Source organism: Misgurnus anguillicaudatus, chromosome 18 (assembly GCF_027580225.2).
Source record: "Misgurnus anguillicaudatus chromosome 18, ASM2758022v2, whole genome shotgun sequence".
In the NCBI taxonomy this organism is placed as follows: Eukaryota; Metazoa; Chordata; class Actinopteri; order Cypriniformes; family Cobitidae; genus Misgurnus; species Misgurnus anguillicaudatus.
This window is the reverse complement of record NC_073354.2, coordinates 2981516-3004417: the sequence shown is the minus strand read 5'-3', so window position 1 is coordinate 3004417 and position 22902 is coordinate 2981516. Positions and strand designations below refer to the sequence as shown.

Sequence of the window (22902 nt, the reverse complement as noted above, 5' to 3'; positions counted from 1 at the left end):
TATCGAGAAAATAGAGAAACCACTAAACTGTCTCATAGCTTATCTATCTTAACAATATGTTTGTTGTGGTTTGATCTTCTTTGTTATATGAAATATGAATCACATCCTCTTTGTGAGCATAAAACTCAGCCAAGAACCAAACAATCCCAAACAAAGTTTGGGTCAGTTAGTTTGTCCATGCATTGTTTTCAGTATAATCCCACTACATGATCGCAGACATATCATATAAAATCAGGAAATTTCCTAAAAAATAAAAAAGTATATGCAACCTATTATAGAACACCATACAAAGCGCAAGTGACTTTGTGGGCGGATCTTGGGCGCTGTTGCTATTTTCCCGGCGAGAGAAATAACTCTTGCGCCAGGCGCAAAATCAATAAGGGGTTGGTCTGAAGTAGGTTCATTATTCATAGGTGTGGTTTGGGCGTAACGTCAAATAAACCAATCAGAACGCTATCCAACATTCCCTTTAAACGAAAGTGCGCAAGTTCCATGGCGGGTTGCTATTATTATGACTGATTTACCAGGCGCACGTCAGGAGCGGTTCACAGCCGAGGAGACCCACGTTCTTGTAAGAGCAGTCAAAGACAGAGAAGTTGTTTTGTATGGGGATAGGAGAAACCCGCCCAAATCAGCGTCGGTTAAACAGGCGTGAGAGGAAATAGCCACAATTGTCTCATCAGCTGGCATCCGCTACAATGATATCAGGAGACGGGGGGATCCCAAGCTTGCCAGCATAAATCGGGCACGCCGTGTAACGGGAGGTGGATCTGTCTCTACACATGACCTGACACCAGCAGAGGACATCGCTGCGTCCACCCTCACCGCTGAAAGGGTTTGGGGGCTTTGAAATCGGACGGGTCCAACCCCAAAGTACACTTACAAATCAAGTTCATATACATTAAGGTTTCTTATGAAAACATTTTAATTATTATTTACATAAAATAAACGTAATACAGCCACTCAACAAACTTATAAAAATATTTTAATCGTTATTTGCATGAGAATTTTTTAACGCAGCCACACAAAATAAATAAAAACTCTCACCACAATGCTCACCACAATTATTTCCCTCATCTCATGTGTTAATATTTTTCATTGTAACAATTTATGATTTGCAAAAATAACTGTTGCATCTGTGTAGATTAGATAAGCAAAGTGTGTGCGCGTTGTGCACGCTATACATTATGGTCAAGCATGCGCCCTTAAAATAGCATAATGAACCACACGCAACGCGCCACTGACTTTAGACTAGTTTTTTTCTGGTCGGTGGCGCAATTGTTTTTTTAAACTGCAAAATAGCATCAGGGATGGTTTGCGCCGGAACACGCCTCCTTTTTTGCGCTGAACCGCCCAGGGAGCGCAAGTTCATTCCCTAGTTTGCCGACGTGCGTCTGTGGAGGGAAAAACTCGCTGTGCACCGGTGCAAAATACCTTAAAATCACTTATCTTGCATATCATCCATTAATTTTTTTCCAACATTGTTTGCTCATTTATTGTCAGGTGTCTGGCTACACCAGAGAGATTCTTTTAATTTCCTATGGTGAATTCAGTAAGTGTGGGAATAATTCCTGTTTGGAGTGGTTTGCCACAAATGCATGACACACATAGTGTGGATTTCATTTCCTTTGTTTGCTGTGGTGTGGTGTTGATGCCCACTAACCCTCTCGGTTATTGCTTTAAAATTCATTTGAAACAACGGTTATGAGAAAAATAGATTTGACTCAAAGTGAAAGCTGACAATTAAACTGTAGGTAATGTGTTGAATGTCTACCAGGTATTTGCTGTTTGTACTATTTTACAATGTTAAATATGTGAAGCAAGGGCATAGTTTACCATTAATGGCCTGTTTTTTCAATCAAGGTTTTAGGGTAACATACATGCAAGCAATATCAACTTCCGTTTTAATAATTGCTTTAACGATAGTTCAGCGATAAATGAAAATTACCCCACGATTTACTCACCCTCAAGCCATTTGAGATGCATATGTCCATCATCTTTCAGACTAGCACAATTTAAGTTATTTTGGAAAATGTCCTGGCTCTTCTAAGCTTTAAAACAGTGTAGAAAACAGGGTCCAGGACTTTCAAGCCCAAAAAAGAACATCCTTCACAGAAGTAATCCACACAGCTCCAGGGGCTAAATAATGGCCTTTTTTGCGGGTAATTGATGCAAGTTTGTAAGAAAAATATCCATATTTAAAACGTTATAAACTATAATAACTAGCTTCCGGTAGCGGCCAATGCAGATTATGCATAGCATATGATGCATAAAATCTGATGAGAATAGATGCCCTGCGTGTGATACCCTGCATGTGAATTGTTTATCTACAGATAGGTATACCTCGTCTTCTTAATCGTGTCTTCTATATAAAAATCCTGTGCCTTTTTCTTTAAAATCCTCGCTTTACTTTGTGACTAGCGTTGATATTTTATGAATGACTTCTGTGAGGATGGTGCACTTTTATGGGCTTAAAAGTCATGGACCGCTATAAAGCTTAGAAGTGCCGGGACATTTCTAAAATAACAGAAATGTGTTTGTCCCTTGAGAGTGATTAAATCATTGGCTAATTTTCATTTTAAGTTCATAAAAGGGGTAGTGGCTACATTATGATTATGAGAATTGAAAGCGACATGATTGTTACGTATGGTAGCCCATACTCGAAATGTTACCTTTGCATTTAAACCTAGTCAGGCACCCCTTAAACTTCAACCTAAGTTGTAACCTCCTGGGCCTTCAGGTACAAGCCCAACTCTCTAACCATTAGGCCACAACTGCCCTACGATATATTGCCGATATATATTTTCTATCAGACAAATGGCTACTTTGTACTTTGTACAAAGTAAAAAAAAGTGTTGCATATACAAAGAGCAATGGCCATGATCCTGAAGTTACTTCATTATTAACAGAAGTGTGCAGACCGTGTTTTCACGCTCATTTGTTAGATGATACTGTACATGTTTGAAATGTGTAAGCATGCATTTTCTTTTTTTAGTGAGCTGCTTCAGTCACTGGATATGTGTGACAATAATCCAGTGGCCATCGCCAGATGTTTTGTGCTTAAGGTGAGGTTCAGTATTTGCTGTAGAGGAGTTGCATTATAATATTACAGTATATCTGAATACCAACACGCAATGCTTTTTATTAAGGGTATAACGTTACTACATATTTGTAGGACTTCTGGTTTGTTGCACATGTGTAGTGAATTAAATTTTTAACAGTATGCTTGTTTTATGTGCGAACATACTTCAAACATGGGGACACATATTAAGTGGGGGACCGCAGGTTTATTTAGCAAAGCCCGCTTAAGGCAAATACACTTTTTATTAATTCCATTGTGATACTTTTCCATTGCTTTTCTATGTAAACACGCACTAGACTGACGTGTTTGACCGTTATCCGAACATCTTACATCTTTTGCAGCATCGTGCATGTGAGTGCTGAGTTTTAAGATGCCGTGTCAAGTTAAAAGAATTTCACCAGATAAAGAGAAAATGATTGTTTTCATTGCTTTATTCATGTGTGTATTTTAATCGTCCACATGATGTGACAGTATTGCGGTACGTTCTTGAAAGTTTACATCCAAGAGCTCTGATTTTTGATGGGATTAGGACATAGAGATAATCACTTCTGATTGGGATTCACAGACTGATTCACAAGCTAGGGAACTTATTTAGACACACAAAAAGTGTTTAAAAACAGCGTTTGTGCCCGTGTGTGTGTGTGTGTGTGTGTGTGTGTGTTAGACCATCTGCCCTTGTGGCAGCTTTTTCTAGTCAGTAGATGGTATAATGATACAAACGGTGAAGCGGTTACTGTGGTGTTATCAGTAGAATATCACACGGCTGATTGTCTTAGCCAATCAGATTCAAGAACCAGAAAGAACTGTTGTAAAATAAGACATATATAAATAATATATATAATACTGAACAGTGTGTAAGTTTAATGATCCTCTATCCAACTGATTGTTTACATGGTATGATGGGACCGTGTTGAGTAAAGCATTACTGATTGTTTTTTCCCTCCACATTTTAGCGTGAAGATTTTGAAATCTACACACAATACTGCACCAACTACCCAAAGTAAGTAAAACTGTTTGATGGGTTTTATGTGGTAAGAGTGATTTCCTGCGTTGTAGGAATGCACCTTTGGTTTCTCAGCAGTACAGTGTCATGCACAGTATAGTACATTGTTAAATGTACTATAGTCTACATTTATAAATTGGAAAGTTGGATTAACATACAAAATTATTTAAATTGGTAACAATTGTAATGTTTTTTTTTTTTCAATTTACATTTTCTCACTTTAAGTAAACTTTTTTTATGTGTTACCAATTGAAGTAATTTGTGTCCATTGTTTGTCCGAAACCGCTCCCTATCTCCTACATTGTGCTCTATAGTTGGCTCTTGCCATTTTGTAGAAGTGTCCGAAACCTAATTGAACAACTTAATTTCCTTCATTTGTTCATTACTTTTTACCCACAACGCACTCGCTCACTCACTATGTCCCATGATACAATGGGGGGAAACTGGAATCAGCTGAAGGATACTGACAGGAAACACCACAAATTTATGTTTATACACTTTTGTTAGGTCTGTTGTGAATTTTCTACTTTAAAAAAAACTAATTAAAAATAAATGTGATACATTTTATTTAAAATATAACAATTATTTTTATTTAATATAAAAATTAAACATAACAGTAAATAAATATAACAAGCAGTTGTTTTGTTCTCTTTATTATCAATAATCATGACAAATATGACACGCAGTAAGAAAGTTAACTTTATCATTTCACAGTACAATCCATAAAGCCCCACATGTGTAATGACGATTCTCTGTGACAGCTATCTGATGCATGGTATTTATGTCAGTGTCCAAAATTGCTCACTCATTTTGTCACCATATAGTGGTCTTAAACGTCATTCTCTGTATAGTGAATGAGTGAACGTTTTCAGACACAGCATATGTTTACACATCAACGATGTAGTGAAAAAGTAATTTCTTTGCGTTTATGAAAATTTGCACGTACACACGACAGTGCTGTCAAAAAGATCTGCTTTACACGGATCCACGAATAAGAATAAATACGCTGTATTACGTATGCCAGGCCAGTAGATGATGATGTTTGTAAAGAAACACTACATGCATCCACAAACATGCGTTCTTCTACAGAGCAATAAATACAAACAATTAAGACGGCAAAAGCTTTAAGCATTTTTGTTTAGACAGACGATGAAGTAGGTTTACCAACAGTGTACCAGCAGGTGACCCTGGACTGTAAAACAGCTAAATTTAGTAATCTTTGTTGAAGCGTTAATAACCTCAGTATCTTGAGCAGCACAAACACAGTTGTGTAGGCTGCCATTGTTGTTTGCTTTATAATCGTGCATACTACTTGGACTTCTCTGTGTATTATCAGCTGGTAAAGATTTGATGTTTCATGTGAATCAGTTTGTGTTGTTATGTGTCAGTGTGTTGACCCTTCATCTTCTGGTCGCAGCTCTGTAGCCGCTCTTACAGACTGCATGCGAAACAAAACTCTGGCCAAGTTCTTCAGGGAGAGGCAGGCGACTCTTAAAAGAACACTACCACTGGGATCTTACCTGCTTAAGCCTGTCCAGAGGATACTCAAATATCATCTCTTGCTTCAGGTAACCAACTGCTTTAATATTGCATATAAATCAAAACTCTGTTTTATTTTATCATCTGAAGCGCAGTCACCCTTTGCCTAGAAACCGCACACCGTACTCGTGTTATTTTATCAAGAAGCTTCTTGAAGGTTCACCTTAGGATGATTTTAAAAGAATATAGGAGGAGTTCACTTTTAATCTCTTATTGGCTGCTTTTCCTTCAATATTTAGTCTATTTCAAAAAACATATTTAAAAATAAAAATGCAGTTTTCCAATAACCAAAATTAATCGGTTAGGCACAGCTATATCATTTTTTACGAAAGTAATTTCAAGCATTTATCAACCATACGCCTTTAGAAGAATTTTAAGATCATAGTTAAAATTTCAGATCCTTTGACCAGTAGTGTATTATTTACAAGGCTTTTTTAGAGGAGAACATATGGCCCATATCTTGGTAAGGCATCACTGGATTTTGTGGCCGAGGAGTACTCATGTAATTTAAATCACTTGTTTACTGTTGCTGTCCTGGATGCTGTCCGTTTTAAATGTAGCTGCTAATGTTTTGTATTTGTATTAACACCATTTCTGGGATAAAGAATATGCACGATCATCTTATTTACATACAGAGAAACAGTGATATTAAATGACTTAAACTGTGATATTGGACATATCGCCCCCCTCTCTTAACATTCATTTTACTTGCACTACAATTCCCTTGCTTGTCATTGCGTGTGCTCCATAGCTATGCTTGAAGAAAAACATCCCCCTCTTTATTATGAATTTATTTATTATACAGAAATGTATAAATAAATGCATGTGAAAATAAATACATATTCACATAAATACATAAATGTGGAAAATAATGAAAGTGGAAATAAAAATATAAATAAATAAATGTGTGAAACAATATAATACAAAAATAAAGAAATAAAAGTAGCAATATTTATTTATGTTTGTTTTCGTATAATTTTTGCAGTCTTGGTCCTCCATATTGTATGTCATAATTTTGGTGAAAACATTCACTTACTTCACGGATAGTTTGTTTTGTCCTGGTTAGACCCTACTGCCGAGTACCTGATCATTTAGACCCTGGAAAAGGCGGCCCCTGTACTAAAATTGTTCCTAGTTCCTGTGGTGTGAACATCCCAAAAAGTGGGTAGTTCCACAAATCGTGCGGGTATTATGAAAAAATTCCTGCAGTGTGAATAGGGTTTATAGTCAGTTGAATGTCTGTTGGAAAAGCAGACAGTCTACTAATACTTTAATGACTGGTAGTTTACAGAAAATTACCACGTTACTATAGTAAAATGTCTAAAGTGGACAATCGAAATAAAGTGTTACCAATTAGATAGATTATGGCTTTGTATCTTAACTACCTTTCATTTTTGGAATTATTATCCATTTTTGTCTGCTTCTCTCTGCTCTGGTTAGATCTTGTTTGCTTTCTAAAGAAAGCTGTGAATGTGACATGCTTATCTCTTAAAAATACATTACTGATAAGTTTACCGTAAAGCTGACGACGTGATAAAAAAAATAAGAGGGGAAGTGTTCAATGCATTAGCACCTGAAAAAAACCCATGTACATTTGTTACAAAATCATTTCTTTTAAGAACTTCAAAAATGCTTAAATGATTTCAAACTTTCAAATGATACTGCATGATGCTACTGGTTGTTGTATTTTTGTACATGTGTGCTTGTTGTTGTGTTGTAGGAGATTGCCAAGCACTTTGATCAAGAGGAGGAAGGTTATGAGATGGTAGAGGAGGCTATATACACTATGACCGGTGTGGCATGGTATATAAACGACATGAAAAGAAAGCACGAGCATGCAGTCCGTCTCCAGGTGGGCTAAGAGGCTGTGTGTTTTACATCTCTTAATAACATTGTCTGTAGTAAGTCAAAATCTGAACAAATGTATCCAACATCTGTTTCAGGAGGTCCAGTCTCTCCTTATTAACTGGAAGGGAGTCGATCTGACCACATATGGAGAACTGGTACTGGAGGGCAACTTTCGTGTCCATCGTGCCAAGAACGAGCGCACACTCTTCCTCTTCGACCGCATGCTCCTCATCACTAAACGCAGAGGAGAACATTACGTCTATAAGGCCCATATCTCGGTACGGCACCATTGGATTTGGTGGCTGGGGAGCCCTCGTGTATTTAAAATCATTTGTTTGCTGTTGCTGTCCTGGTAATTTGTTTTTTTTTTCTTCACCACAGTGTTCAACGCTAATGTTGATCGAGAGTGCCAAGGACTCGCTGTGCTTCAGTGTCACTCATTACAAGCATCCCAAACAACCTCATACTGTCCAGGTGTGTACACATTAATCTTTGTCTTTTAATAGTCCAAGGTGGGTTTTTAGTAGCCACCACAGTACAAAAATGTCGTCATCTGAGATCAACATAGGGATGAAATACACTCTGTAGTAGGGATGCACCGAATCCAGATTTTTTAGGTTCGGCCGAATCCCGAATCCACCGTTTAAGATTCGGCCGAATCCGAAACCGAATACCGAATCCTACTCGCATCCTTATTCCATTAACACAGTAAAGCACATTAATGAAGTAAACAACGTCCACAGCAGTGTATTTTTCATTTTATTTCATTTTAACTGTACATGCCAGGATGACAAGTTGGAAAAACTATTTTGACAATTACCATAAGCCTATGCATAATGAAAGCGATGCGTTGTGACACGCTCGTTTTTCCAATAAGCAAGCAGCTCCGCGCTGAAAACTATACTTTGAGTTAGAAGCTCCGCTCGTCAATGTCACAGTCTTCACACGGCCGTCCAATTACAGTGGAGGAGGGGCGGGACATTACCACAGCAACCAACCGGCTCACAGCTGAAGCATCACTGCGACCAAGCGCTCGGCTGAAAAACAGCTGGCATTTGGCGTCCTCAAGGCGTTTTCAGCCGTGTTTAAAAGTTTTGGTGTGTCCAGACCCTAAGGCTTACCGAAAGAAAAAGCTCATCTCCACGTCAGCACCCGATGTGTGTAATCAACGGCCGCGTGACGTCGACCAGCGTAGCGCAAGCCTAGGGTTCGGTTCGGTGGAAAAAAAATCTAGGATTCGGCCGAACCCGAACCCCGTCAAAAAGCCCAGTATTCGGCCGAAACCGAATCCTGGATTCGGTGCATCCCTACTCTGTAGAACAGTTTGTTGGTTAAGGGCTACTGAAGAAACATGACAGTGACTTCCATGTAAGAGGACCCGCGGTGTATGGAGATAAAAACGGCTCATTCTAGTGTAATAAAAACAATACAGTTCATTATATAAGATTTTTATACAACACTGATATTACATTTATGTAGATTATATTGCATTTCTGTCAAGAAATCCTCATAAAAGTTACACATTGGACCTTTAATGTAATATCGGAGGAACAGTGCACCAAAAAATCATTAAAGGAGCATTATGTAGCTTTTTGACTGTACTAAATTAAAAAAACTATAATATGTTGGTAGATAGCGAACGTCTTTTCAAAGATGTACGGTCCACAGGGGCGCTATGGAGCAGTGTAGGTAGTTGACGCATTCAAATCGATGAAAGTGTAACTTATCTGTCTCTAAACTAGCTCTAAATGGGCTAAAAGCTTAGGTTAACATCCATAGTACTACAAGCGATCTTTGAGTTTTGTCAATGCCGTCCAAAAAACAACCGCAGGCCACGAAACCTTCCCAGTCACCCACCGAGGCTACTGGCAATATGGCGACGCCCGCTCAAACGAAGTGTCTTGTCCTCGAAGATAAATATGTGTCGCGGAAGATGGAGAAAATCTCTGACAAGATTATCAACGCTTTTGACGAGAGGTTTGATAAACTAGAAACAACTCTTCGGGCAATACAGACGACACAGCAAGAGTTAAATGAAAGGGTCGAGGCTATAGAGGGACAGACTGGCGACCGTGAAACACGGATCCTCTCTCTAGAAACTTCCCTGGGTGCCATAAGTAAAGAGAACAAGAGACTAAAGTCCAAGCTTAACGATCTTGAGGGCAGATCGCGCAGAAATAACATCAGGATTGTTGGTATACCAGAAGGAATGGAAAAAGGGAAGACCAACCGAGTTCGTGAAGGAACTAATCACACAACTTTTCAAAGATGTACGGTCCATGTCAGAATGTCTCTTTTTGTTTGGTCTGTTTTACCCAAAAATGTATTTAGACAGCTCGGTTGCAAGTTGGCCACAATCACAGCATCTTGCAGCTATTGAAGTAATCGATCTGGGTCAGAAATAGCAGATTCCACCCTTTTCAAAAAGCCAAACTTAAAAAGTAGAAGTTAAACGTACAGTGTAATGCTTGATGCTTTCCATCGTCAGCTGCACTCCTGTGTGTCTGGAAACCTATGTAAGCTTTAAAAGGATAGTTCACTTTAAAATGAAAATTCTGTTGTCATTTACTCATCCTCGTGTTGTTCTAAACCTGTATGAATTTCTTTTTTTGATGAACACAAAAGAAGATATTTTAAGTAATGATGGTAAACACACATCAATAAGTGACCATTGACTTCCATAGTATGAAAGAAATATTTTGGAAGTATTGTGATAAATGACTAAGAAAATATTTTGATAAATGATGGTAAGCACACAGTTGATGTTACCCATTAAATTCCATCATATTTTTTATTCCTACTATGGAAGTCTATTGTCACTTACTGCTGTGTGTTTACCATCATTTCTTAAAATATCTTCTTTGTGTTCATCAGCAAATATAAATTCATACAGGTTTAGAACAACACGAGGACGAGTACATGATGACAGAATAAAGTGAACTATCCATTTAAGTCTGAGGAGGGGTGGACAGGGTGGTCTTTAATATTTATATTTAGACTTTGGTACCAAGTTCAACCTCTAGATTTCAATGTAACATACAGCTCCTTTAAGTGTACCGTGTTGTTATTTTTTAGGCTAAGACGATGGAGGAGAAAAAATTATGGGCTCATCATATCAAACGACTCATTCTGGAGAATCATCAGGTTCTCATACCACAGAAGGTAAGTTATGATCCAGCATTCAAGATTAGTGGAGCCTACTACAGCAGCTTTGTGTATTTTTCTGTAACTGTCAGGCTTTTTGATGTTTCTGTCTTGATTTGGTTACTCATGGTCCCATCAATCCATATGTTTAATCTATCAGCTCATTCTCTATCTGTCTTTTTGTCTATCTGATCTCTATGATTTAACAACCTGTGCTGGGTTCATTCATTTTAATAGTTTTGTTGTTTCTCTTTTAGGCAAAGGAAGCAATCTTGGAGATGGATTCTATTTGTAAGTTTTGGGAACAGCTGTGATCACAGTTTTAAATGAACACTGACCATTTCCCAATATTTGATGATATTATTTTTAGTTTTTTGTAACAAAGCAAACTAATTATTAGCCTCTTTCACACAGTAATTCTGGTAAATTACCATGAATTTACCAGAATAAATTTACCAGTAAATACAAAAATGTGCTGTTCACACATGCAGTGACGTTCTGTCTTTTTACCAGTAAGACATCATTCACACATCAGTATCAAAATACCGGTAAACTCGAAGAGAAAGCGGAAGTTACCTGTGGCGCGCGGCCGGCGAGCTCCGTCCGTGTCGTATTTGTAAACGGCGGGTTATGACTTAATATCCACGGTCCGTATTTTGTTGTTTTCACAACAAAAACAACATTGCGTTAGGCGGCGTCAAACGGAACCTGCGCGTTTGCACATTAGGCTTCACAGATGGTGTGCTAAGGACGTCGGGAATTTGGCATTTAGATGGTAAGCCGTTTTAAACAACTTTGGTGAAGAAATGTGGATGTTAACTTCAGGTGTGCTCGACTTTTAAGCAACATGTGTGTGGAAACGTCCGTAAACAGTCTGGGGGAAACCGCGTCACCTGTATAAAAAACTTTCTGATTGGCCCGATCTGTCAGCGCGGTCTGACGTCGTCCGTTCTAAATGCCAGTAATGCTATATTTTTTGTTCACACACAGCGCTTACCGGTAAATTACCGTTAATCTAACAACCTGTCTTACTGGTAAATTGGGAGCACTGATTTACCGGAAAGGTTCTGTTCACACATGACATGTTAACTGCAATTTACCAGTAAATTACCAGTAAAGACTGTATGTGTGAAAGGGACTACTGATGAGCTTGAATAAAAATTGTAATTACATTTTTTAAAATCATTGCTCATTTTTGTAGTATGTAATTATGTTCATGTAACTTTTTGTTTCCCATCATTTCCATTCCATCATTGATCCCAGTTGCACAGAATGTATGCTCTTTCAGTTTTTATAAAGTGTTATCAATAATCAACATATGTTTTATTTGACTGTCAGATAAGAAAAAGTATCGGTACAGCCCAGAGAGACTCAAAAAATCTGTGTCGTGCCAATTAGAGGAGTTTAAAAGTGCTACACAGGGCAGAAGACAGTCAGGTAGGTGACTAATATCTTTCTTCTTCTGATTATGTTTATTTATTTACAAGTTTCACATTTTTACAAAATATGCATACTACTTTATTTTTCAACAGAATCATCCAAAGATGTCTTAAAAACAACTAAAGGTACATTTTAAAAACTGAATTTCAAAATTTCTTAGTATTTGGTGTGTTGCCTGTTTTTAGTTTATGTCAGCATACAGTCAGGCTGTCTCAGTGGAAGCAAGGAAATCTGACATTTTGTACAAACTTAGGCTTTGTTTATACGACAAAGATGTTGTAAAAACTTTAAAAACTTTTTGCTTTGTGCATTTGACAATTTTCACATACACACAACACTGTCAAAAAGATTTGCTTTTATAGACAAGTTTACCGGGTCTGCCAACGACTTCCGGTTAGCGTCTTTTACTGTCTTTGGTTAGCGTGCAGAAAAAGTAAACTATGGATGGTGTTACACGCCGACACGGCTCCGGGACATATTGTACTGTTCGCGGTTGCAACAATTTGTGGCGAAAACAAACTCGCTAAGTGCTTGGCAGAGTGAAAGGCCTATTTCACCTGGGAAACATGTCTATTCGGGTCCGCAGACGAATGATGAATAAATCTGCAGTATTACGCAGGCCAGGCCAGTAGATGGCGATGTTAACTTGTAAAGAAAAACGACACCCCATGCACTTACTGTATGCATTCTTCTACAGAGAAATAAATGCAAACAATCAAAACAGCAAAAATATTGCACAATGTCGCCATTATCACAGCTTCATATCAGTTCAAAAGTTTGTTTTTTAGGACCCCAAAACACTGCCCAATCTCAAATGTATTCTTGCTTTTTGTTGCAATTTTTTAAAATCCTTTAACTTGATTTGTATATGCCATGTTTGTATTGTGCTTTTATACTTATGGGACATTTTATTTATTATAAATACACTTTCATAAAACAAAAATCCCAAATATTAACACACCTATATCATCCAAGATGTTTATGTATTTCTTTGTTCAGTCGAGTAGAATTTTTTTTCAATTTAATAGACTATTAGACCTCAACAGTTCACAGTTTCAATGCAGTTTTAAATTGCAGTTAAAATGCAGCTTCAAAGGGCTCTAAATGATCCCAAATGAGGCATAAGGGTCTTACCTAGCGATTTTCTGCAAGAAAAAATTTAAATATGCACTTTTAAACTACACATCTTGCGCTAGCCGTGTGACGCGCCACACGACCGGTTTAATGTTGGCTATGTCAGAATTTTTTCGCAAAAAGCGTTTCCATTTCCCATTATTCACATTCAATCTTAAGTCAAACACCACCTCAAGCAAGCGTAAAAACTTTTTTGCAAATTAAGGGATTTTATTTGAAATTTGGTGTTTCCATCACTCATTTCTTATTCGATACTTCAAAATGTGCATACACTTAGGGGAAAGGGAAACCCAGCTAATGTCTTGTCTGAAAGTGTAAAGGGTGAAAAACATTGCAAATTTGGTATTTAACTTGACTACGTATCTTATGCTGTAGATATACAATATATTGACTAACATTCTCTTTCTTCCTGTTTGATGGCTGCTCTGCTGTTCTGGTGAATTTATCAGCAATACTGAAGGTAAGCAACTAATAATAATTCAAACAGTAATAGATGCCAGAAGTTCAGAACTATATTTGATGTTGTCTTGCTTTGTGTTTCTGTGGTACATACGATTTTTGAAGGTTTAGAATGAGATAAATAAACGTTTTGCGAAAGGTTGGAAGCTTTTAATTTTTCAAAAGCAAATGAATATGGGTCAGTTTTTGTAATTTTACCAATAGTGTGGATTTCTTCATAACACAAAGAAATCTTTGTGAATTGATGCCCCAGCACGCAGACAGTGAGGGGGCTTTGTCTGCTGACATGAGGCCTTTAGAGGCTACGTCTAGCGTCAACTCTCTGGGCTCGAACGTAAGCGATTCTGAGAGACCTGCTTTAGAGGAGGACGGCCTCGAGCACTTCGTTCCCAGCGACGGTGAAGAACCGGCCTGTAGCGTACCCTCTGTGAAGAGCAGATTGATCCAGGAGGAAGAAGCAGAAGGGGAGGGAAGTGAATCTGATGAAATTCTTATGGAGGACACCCAGGTAGCTGACTTTGCAAGCTCCATGTTGGCTGCAATTTCCTGTTGGCATTATAGAGCCAAGGCTTTGCTTTCCATGGGCTTCCCAACGGTGAGGTTCTTTACCACCGAGGGAATTGTTTTCATTCTTCAACATGACCTGCTGCATGCCTGCTGAACCCCTCGACATATTGCATGCGCTGTCAAGCCACTAACAACTCTAACGCTGTAGATGGCCCAGCACCGCTAGAGGATTTGTACGAATTGTAACAAAGAGTAACCAAGCATGTGTCTCAACTTTCGCTTTTCGCAGCCGTCAAACAGTGCATGGATAACATACACCTGCTAATACCTAACTGATGGTTTGTTGTAGCTCCATTATTGAGTTGAGTGTCTAGGTGTCTGTTAGGATATGAGATGATGTCGTATTTCACTTTTTCTGAATGTTGTTTATAGGTATAATAATGAGTTTATTTATGAATGGGTTGATAAAGAATATTGGCCTCATTGTTTTTAAAGTCAGTTTCACATACAAATAACAAAGAATGCGTTTACTTAATAATCATGCTTTTATTTTGACTTGAATTCAAACATTTTTGTGAAACTATTTTAATATGACTTTATTTTTAAGTTTATTTCTATAGAAGTTTTTCACTGTCAGATAACAGCTTTACAGTAAAAACATACAGTATTAGTAAAGACAGTAGTAAAAGTGAAACAAAAACGTGAAAGTGTATACAGTATAACACATGCTATTACTGCAATTCATGTACATTAGCAATATTAACAGTGAAATCATTGTGGGTTTTTAATTGAAATTGTTAATTTAATGAAGTATGTGCATGACATTTTTCTTAAAGGGATAGTTCACTCCAAAATGAAAATTTTAACATAAATTACTTGACCCTTGTGTCTTTTCAAACCCATAATTCCAGAATGCATTTTTAGATATTTTTTATGGAAAACCGGGAGGCTTGTGACTGTCCCATAGACTGCTATTTACAGGGTTCCCACGGGTCCTTGAAATCCTTAAAAGTTTGTGAATCTGAGGGAAATAATTTAAGGCCCTCCAAAATTTTTGAAAATATACATACATAGATACAGGTCATTGAAAGTGCTTGAATCTATTTTAAAAAATCCATATTATTCCCTGTGTAGGATAATATCATAAAAATTCTAGACTTTCAAGCACACGTGCTAAACTGTTCGGTTTAAAGCAACACTATGTAGTTTTTTTACCTTTAAATAATGTCTCTAAAATTATTTTAGTGATAGAACAACTTTTAACTGGACAAATTGTATGGTTGCTGCAACCTGAGCAGCCTCCTAGCTGCTACAAGCGCACTCTGAAAGTGGCGGTGGAGCTTAGGAAACACAGCCCCGCCCCTCCCACTGCCTGCAGAAGAGTGTCTGATACCAGGCATTGTTGCGCTTTTCAACCACATGGGGGAGATTTAAGTCATTTTTACATGGAAACTACATAGTGTTGCTTTAAATGCTTATATCTTCTGTATGCGAATGTTGATTCATACCAAAATGCTTTTTTGCATAATTGTTTTTGACACATGAAAACGTCTCGGGTTACGTATGTAACTGTTGTTCTCTGAGAAGGGAACGAGACGCTGCGTCTCCCTTGCCATACTTCCTGCGTCCCTGTAACGCCATCTCTGGCAATATTTCAGATAGTGATATACTTCCTGGCTCCCGCGTCACCCTGTCTTTGTCGTTAAGCCTTCCCATTGGTTGAATTTGATATACACATTCAGACGCACTTACCCCTGGAGACGTCCCCAAAGTGTCACCGCAGTGACGCAGCGCGAGTTCCCTTAAAAGGGAACTGTATCAATGTATTTTACAAGGGAACACGATGTAACCTTGTTTCACTTGAAATGTGTCCCCACATTTAGTCCTTGAATTTGAGACCTGGAAAGTCCTTGAAAGGTCCTTGAATTTGAAGTTAACTAAGGTGTGGGAACACTGTATTTAATAGTCACTATTCAAGCTCAGAAAAAGATAAAAGACATTGTCAAAAAAGTCCATGTGCCATCGGTGGTTCAATCGGAATTTTGTGGAGTGACAAGAGCAATTTTGTGTGCAAAGAAAACTAAAATAACAAACCTCTCGTTAGACCTCTGAGTAAAGTCATTAGTTTTGTTTTCTTTGCACACAAAGTTGTTCTTGTTGCTTCGTAGTGTTTTGATTGAGTCATTGGTGGCATATGGACTTGTCTTTCAATAGTTTCTGGGCTTGAATTGTGACTATTGAATATCAGTCAAAAATGTATTCAAAAGATGATTAAACAATTTACGGTATGGCTGCACAATAAGTCGCATGCGATTGTCATGCGCATCTCCTCCGTAAAGCCGGTTCATACACATTTTCAGCTTGTTAAAATTGTGCTTGACCTCCATTATCTTCTATAATAATATATGTATAATATTATTTTAATCCATATTACTAATGACTCTAACTTAAACCAGACTGAGAATAATTGTCCCGCTACTTGTGTTTTTGTTTTGCTAATATAGCACTGTAAATATTCACACCATTTGTTTGAAATTTTTCCTAAAGCATGCATGTTTGTTTTTATGTAAGGATGAAGAGAGACATGAGGTCGCTGAGAATGGTCTATCACTTAAACAGGAAGAGGTTCAATTTACCGATGAAGTCAACTCAGAACAGGTTGGTTATGACTCGTCTACTACTATAATTTAATTTTACTGATAGTTTAATTTGAAGTATTTTACGGTGAAAACTACATCATGCATTCAACATGAGTTTCTTTAATAGACGGTTACATTGAACGCACACGGCACGCACCTGGTCCAAAGTTAACTTCCGGTCTGTGTTTGTTTATCAGTCTGGCTAGTCGCTAAACTGACTTTTGGCAGAAATACTTTGTCGAAAATAAAAAATTTTGGTTTTCTAGAAGTGAGAGGAGATGGCGAGCATGGATCACTGCTGTGCGAAGAGAGGTTTGGCAGCCAGGCAAGAATTGAATGATCGGTAGCTTATATTGTATACATTAATTTTACATGGTAACGCTAGCTCAGTGTAGTAGTTGATACCCTTTAGCTATGAGGTCTACCGGAAGTTAAGTTTGGGCCACAAAAGCTTTCTGTAGCTGCGTTTCCATCACCCTTTAAATTGCACAAATTGACATTGTGAATTGAAAATACGGCCAATGGAATTTTCAATTCGCAGTGTAAATTTGCGCAATTTGAAGGGTAATGGAAACGCAGTTTATGTTGTTGCCACTGAAACCATCTATAAGTAATAATAAGTAATAAGCAGAATGAATTTAGTAAACCCTGAAAGACAAATGATTTTAGCTTGTAATTACAATTTGAATTTATTTTGCTAGATCATCGTGGACAAGTCACAGAACCTGAACTGTAGTTTAGGTTCCTCTGACGGTGGTTCAATGGAGAGATTAAAGGTCGACATTTCATGCGATCCAGAATCATTACTGATCGATCAGCAAGTCACCGATATTCACGATTTGAAGTTAGCGGTGGACAAAGATGACCAGGAAGGTGCCAAAGAAGAGATCGAAGAGCCTTCACGTCTGATACAAAATGATGATACTCCCGGCGAGTCTTCAGAGGAAGAGGATGACTCAGTACCAAAAACAGACCCTAGCAGCATCCTGCCATCATCTGTGCTTGACAAGGCCAGCATCATCGCTGAGCACTTTGTCGGCAGTGCACGTCGTAGTAGCGTCAGCACAGATGAAGTACGCTCCATTGGTTGCCCATCTCCACGTCTACTCAGCAGGACTGGGAGCACATTAAGTATGGGAGACAGCCATGAACGTCCACTTCGTCTGTCTAGCACCTGCTCTGAGACCCGTGCCATTTCGTTGACCCAGGAGTCCTTTGAATCAGCAGATCTCACAGTTGTTTCTCCAAGGGATGACTGTCTTTTTGATTCAGATCGAGGCATCTACAGAAGAAGGGATTCTGTGCTTTCCAGGCAAGACCAACTACTCATTGACAAGATTAGGAGCTACTACGATAATGCCGAAAACCAGGATGCCACTTTTAGTCTGAAGCGCAGAGAAAGCCTTACATACATTCCAAGTGGGGTTGTGCGAAATTCGGTTAGTCGTTTAAACAGCATTCCTAAGGATAAAAACCTTGCACAAGAAGAGAAGACCGCCAATTCATATAAATTTTATCGCGTTCATACCCCAGCCATTGAATCTCCTTTGGTTACCTCAACTCTGTCAGAGCCTAAAACCAGTGCAAATGTATCATCTCTGGAAAGATCTGCTGTCAGTGCTTCTACAGATTTCACTGAGATTGACAAAACCAGTGATGTTGATGGTGCCATGAAACCTCAGTCCACCGATATCCAGTTGGATAAAGAGGTTTTCCGCCCCTCCTCTGACATGATCAAGGTCTGGCAGGATATGGAAAGAGAGGCCACTAAGTGTCAAGAAGACCTCAAGGCATTTAGATCAAGAGAGGCTCCTTATTTTAGAGGGGCCAATCTGAGCCTCCAAAGGAATGGTATGAAAACAGAAGGTGGTGATAGACAAATAATACTTGAAGATTCAGACCTTAGCACCATAAGAGAGGAGTCTTCCACTCCATCACCTCCTAAGGAGGTCTTGAACCGTGCAGCCAGTGAGAACGATGCCAATACATTCAGACCTTGGGATGATGAAAGTACTAGACCCTTTAGACCTTTAGCCCCCCGAGTTGTCCAGTTAAGAGCAGAAGCTGATACAGAGAAAGACTCAGGACCTCAGTCTGCAGAAGATGCAGAATCTGCTCAGAACAAAGTCATCCATCTTGCCAGGAAATACAGTCAGCGAATCAAGTGCCCACAACCAGTGCTGCGATTCAGAAGTCAAGATTTGGGGGATTCATGGTTGGTCAAGAGGAACCTGCTATCTGTGGTGGAAGAAAAGCCAGAGGAGGCCAAAGGTACGATTGGACTTTTAACTATTTAAAATCCTTTCTGCAACCACTTTTGTATATTTCTGTGTTGATTGGGTTTTGGATTGTTTCCTCCTGGAAAGTCTAACCACTGCCCATTTTAAGCTTTGTGGTAGAGGCAGTCAGATGGTAAAATTTGATAGAACCCACAATTTGATGTATTTTAACAAGATGTCCAGGTCATCTGGATGAAAAACAGCCTCAAAACTTTAAGGACCCAGCAATACATGCACATAGGGTACTTTTCTACCTGTCTGTGTGTGCGCCAAACACCCCTTTGGAGTTTAGTGCCAAAAAGCTTAACTTTTCAGCCCCATCGCCTTTACGTTTCCAGTAGTATCTGGCTAATTGAAGACATTTGTAGTGATGTAGGTGACTTTAAATTATATTTTTGTAGATTTTTTGACCCAAAGCCTAAGTAACTTTTGCAATTTACTCCGATTTTTGGACCTTTGCATTTAACCCAGATAGTAACTGGGTCAACACAAAATGACACATAATGTGTTAAATAGCATAACACAAAAAATGTGTAAAAAATGAACACATCCTTTCTATAGTTACATATAGTCTTTGAATAGTTACGTCCTTAGCACTATTTTTAAACTATTTGTTTTAAAGGGAAAGTTCGGCCAAAAATGATATTAAACCCATGATTTACTCACCCCCAAGCTGTCTGAGATGCAAATGTCCATCGTTTTTCAGACGAACACATTTTCAGTTATTTTAGAAAATGTTTTAGATCTTTCAGTTGGTCAGGTGTGAAGTTGTGGGGTCCACGCCCTTCAAGTCCAAAAAATGCGCATCCATCCTTCACAAAACAAATCCAAACAGCTCCAGGACGACAAACAAAGGCCCTCTGAGTGCAATCCGCGCCGTTCCGCGGCAGAAACATCAAAATCCAAAACCCTATAAACGAAAATAACTAGCTTCCGGTAATGCAGCCACTCCTCTGTATTCAGGAGAGAGTATTAGCGTAGTGTACGCACTTGTATTTGACAACATTGGAGGGCAGGGGCTCAGAGCAGCAGCAGAGTAACCTCCGTAAGCTGCATACGCTCGCATCTTGAATGTGGACACGACTAAGATGGCGGCGTTACCAGAAGCTAGCTATTTTCGTCCACAAAGCCTTAAATATGGATATCCCCACAACAAAATGGCGCGGATCACCCTCAGAAGGCCTTTGTTTATCATCGTGGAGCTGTTTGGATTTATTTTGTGAAGGATGGATGCACATTTTTTTGACTTGAAGGACGTGGACCCCATAACTTCACATTTGATTGACTGAAAGATCTTAAACATTTTTAAAAATAACTGAAAATGTGTTAGTCTGAAAAATGATGGACATTTGCATCTCGGACAGCTTGGGGGTGAGTAAAACATGGGTTTAATATCATTTTTGACCAAACTATCTCTTTAAGATCTTTCCTCAAACATAATGAATTGGCTGCTGCAGTATACATTGGTTGCATAGATAGTGTGTCTGCTGTAAATATTCAGTGTACTATATTCAGACATGCAACAGTCCTGCTTTACTTATATTTGTCATTGTATTTAACAGGTAAACCAAACCTTATGCTGTCCCTGACTGAAGATGACCAGGCTGACGCAGACCAGAAGGATCAGGTTATGACATCCAGCCCGGACCACACTCCCAATTCTATCGATAGCCCAAAGGTCTTGTCCCCACGACAGCCTCGCTCCAGGAGTCCTCTCAGTCCTACAACATCAGAAAACTTCAACTGGCCAGATGTCCGTGAGCTCTGTTCAAAATATGCTCACTTGGGCGGCACGTCTCTGCAGCCACAAATAAGCCAAAAGGTTTCCAGAAAGCGTTCCAGCTCTACTTCCACTTCTGTTGGCTTTTTAGACCCTTCAACTTTCCAAGGAAGGGAACTGGACGATACGTTGAGTCGGACCCAGCGTGGTGGTTCTTTAGACCGTAAATTGGGGGATTTGCACCTGAGTGAGCTACAGAAACATGCCAGCAGTGGTTACTATGTCTCAGCTCAGGCTACCCTTCCCAATGAGAAGAACATTATTGTGATTGAGAAAGTTCCTGAAGGAACAAAGCAACAGCCTACATCAGGGTCAAATGGACAGGAAATGACAGATGAAATGGACGACGGCTATGTGCAAATTCGTTCGCCGACTTCTCGTGAGAAGCTTTCATACGTGGCTGTCTTTGACCGCTGCCGGGCCTTTCAGGAGTCAGAGGAATATCGTCTGAGAGAAGAGGATGAAGGGTGTGGGGAAGAACAGTTGCCTAAGATTGACAAGCCCAATGAGAAAGCTTCGTCCTCTTCTGAAAACTTGGGTGAGGCCCTTAAAAATGCAGTGGATTCTGGGAAAAAGGCGGACGCTAGTCAACAGAGCGTTGTCAAGAACCTCCGAGAAAAATTCCAAAACCTAAGATAGAGAAAGAAGAGTGTATATATTTGTACATATTGGCTCCACTTTATTTTAAAGACCCTGTTTTATTTTCTTAATATATTTGCTGTAAAATATCTTCACTTTGTGATATTTTTTAAGTCGTTTACCACTGAAGGCATGATGGTTAGCACAATTATGACTGTAGCAGAATAAATTTGATTTAAACTGTAAAATTAATATACATTATACTTTGTGTAGTTGCCTACTGATATTGAAAAACTTACATCTGAATGTCAGGGCATGTAAATAGGAATGTACATGCAATTTTTGTTTGTTTTACCGTTCACATACTTGATGTAGAAAATCTATATTTATTTGCTAGCTACTTTACTGTACATAATTGTTAAGGGAAATAATGAGCTCGCTCTTTTTTTAAGGATCTTAAACCTTTTTTTTCTGACAGTGTGCACACTTGGTGTCCAAAGTCATTAGACAATAATTTTTTTTATTATTTTAATCTACTCATGAATCACAATATGTTACAAGCCATAATATATAATATATTTTGTATAAAGTGTCTTATATAGCTAAAAATCATGATTTCCTGTTGTCGTAATTAGTGTCAAATCTGTTACAGTCAGACTCTGTTACTAATGTAGAGTAACAGTGTTGACAGTCATGTATGTTTGTGTGAAAAAAGGTGAGAAAGAGTGTGCGTTTCATTTTGTATGGTTGTCAGCTCTGTTACATACAGTCAACACTGTTACTCTCTTTGTTAACGGAGTTTGATGGTAACATAATTGTAAAAGAATGACTTTGGACGCCGATTGTATTTGCAATTACGTATAATCACCCACATCTTCAAAACAATGTCACAAAGCTAAGGTTTTATTTCAAAAGTGTAGTCTGTACTACAATATTAATCCATGGTAAAGTTCCAGTGTAACAAAGACCACTTTTTATTTGTGCTTTGGCCACTTTATATTTTAATCATCTCACATTTGCTTCAGACATTATTTTGCATTAATATTTTAAAGCTTTTCAGTAAAGGTGGGACAAGTATTGTTTTTGAACCTAAATCTGATCTTTGAATATGGCATTCATTTAAATGAATGAAAGTTATTTTACCAAGTTTAATTGTGGCATTAACGTCAGAGTTTAAAAATGAACACATCATACACATCATTTTGAAACACTTTTAACCACTTGATTCAAGCTCATATGTTGTGTGTCCTGTACTTTCCTAAATTTGTGCTCTCTGATTCATCATCTTTTCTTGTCATCTCTTTTGTGTTATTTATTAAGATGCTGTAAATGTCCATACTGTACATGTCTGCGATCTTACAGACTCTGTGTAATCTGAAAGGGCTTTTTCTATGCCCAGAAATGCAACAGTCATAGTTTAAGTTTACCATTTGATCATTCCATAATTAAACCAAGACATTTTAACTCTG

General features: G+C 38.4%; 1 protein-coding gene across 4 annotated transcripts in view; it reads left to right on the top strand.

Moving 5' to 3' along the window:
• plekhg3 (pleckstrin homology and RhoGEF domain containing G3) overlaps positions 1 to 22902 on the top strand; it is a 59160-nt gene extending 36258 nt beyond the window's left edge. For all 4 annotated transcript variants that reach the window (XM_073855541.1, XM_073855542.1, XM_073855543.1 and 1 more), the window contains 14 exons: positions 2996 to 3065; positions 4036 to 4082; positions 5503 to 5653; positions 7345 to 7476; positions 7568 to 7750; positions 7854 to 7946; positions 10548 to 10634; positions 10874 to 10907; positions 11955 to 12053; positions 12149 to 12181; positions 13640 to 13650; positions 16728 to 16814; positions 17497 to 19066; positions 20637 to 22902. In XM_073855541.1, coding sequence (XP_073711642.1) covers positions 2996 to 3065; positions 4036 to 4082; positions 5503 to 5653; positions 7345 to 7476; positions 7568 to 7750; positions 7854 to 7946; positions 10548 to 10634; positions 10874 to 10907; positions 11955 to 12053; positions 12149 to 12181; positions 13640 to 13650; positions 16728 to 16814; positions 17497 to 19066; positions 20637 to 21493 — 3454 coding nt within the window. In that variant the 3' untranslated portion in view covers positions 21494 to 22902. The remainder of the gene's footprint in view (positions 1 to 2995; positions 3066 to 4035; positions 4083 to 5502; positions 5654 to 7344; positions 7477 to 7567; positions 7751 to 7853; positions 7947 to 10547; positions 10635 to 10873; positions 10908 to 11954; positions 12054 to 12148; positions 12182 to 13639; positions 13651 to 16727; positions 16815 to 17496; positions 19067 to 20636) is intronic.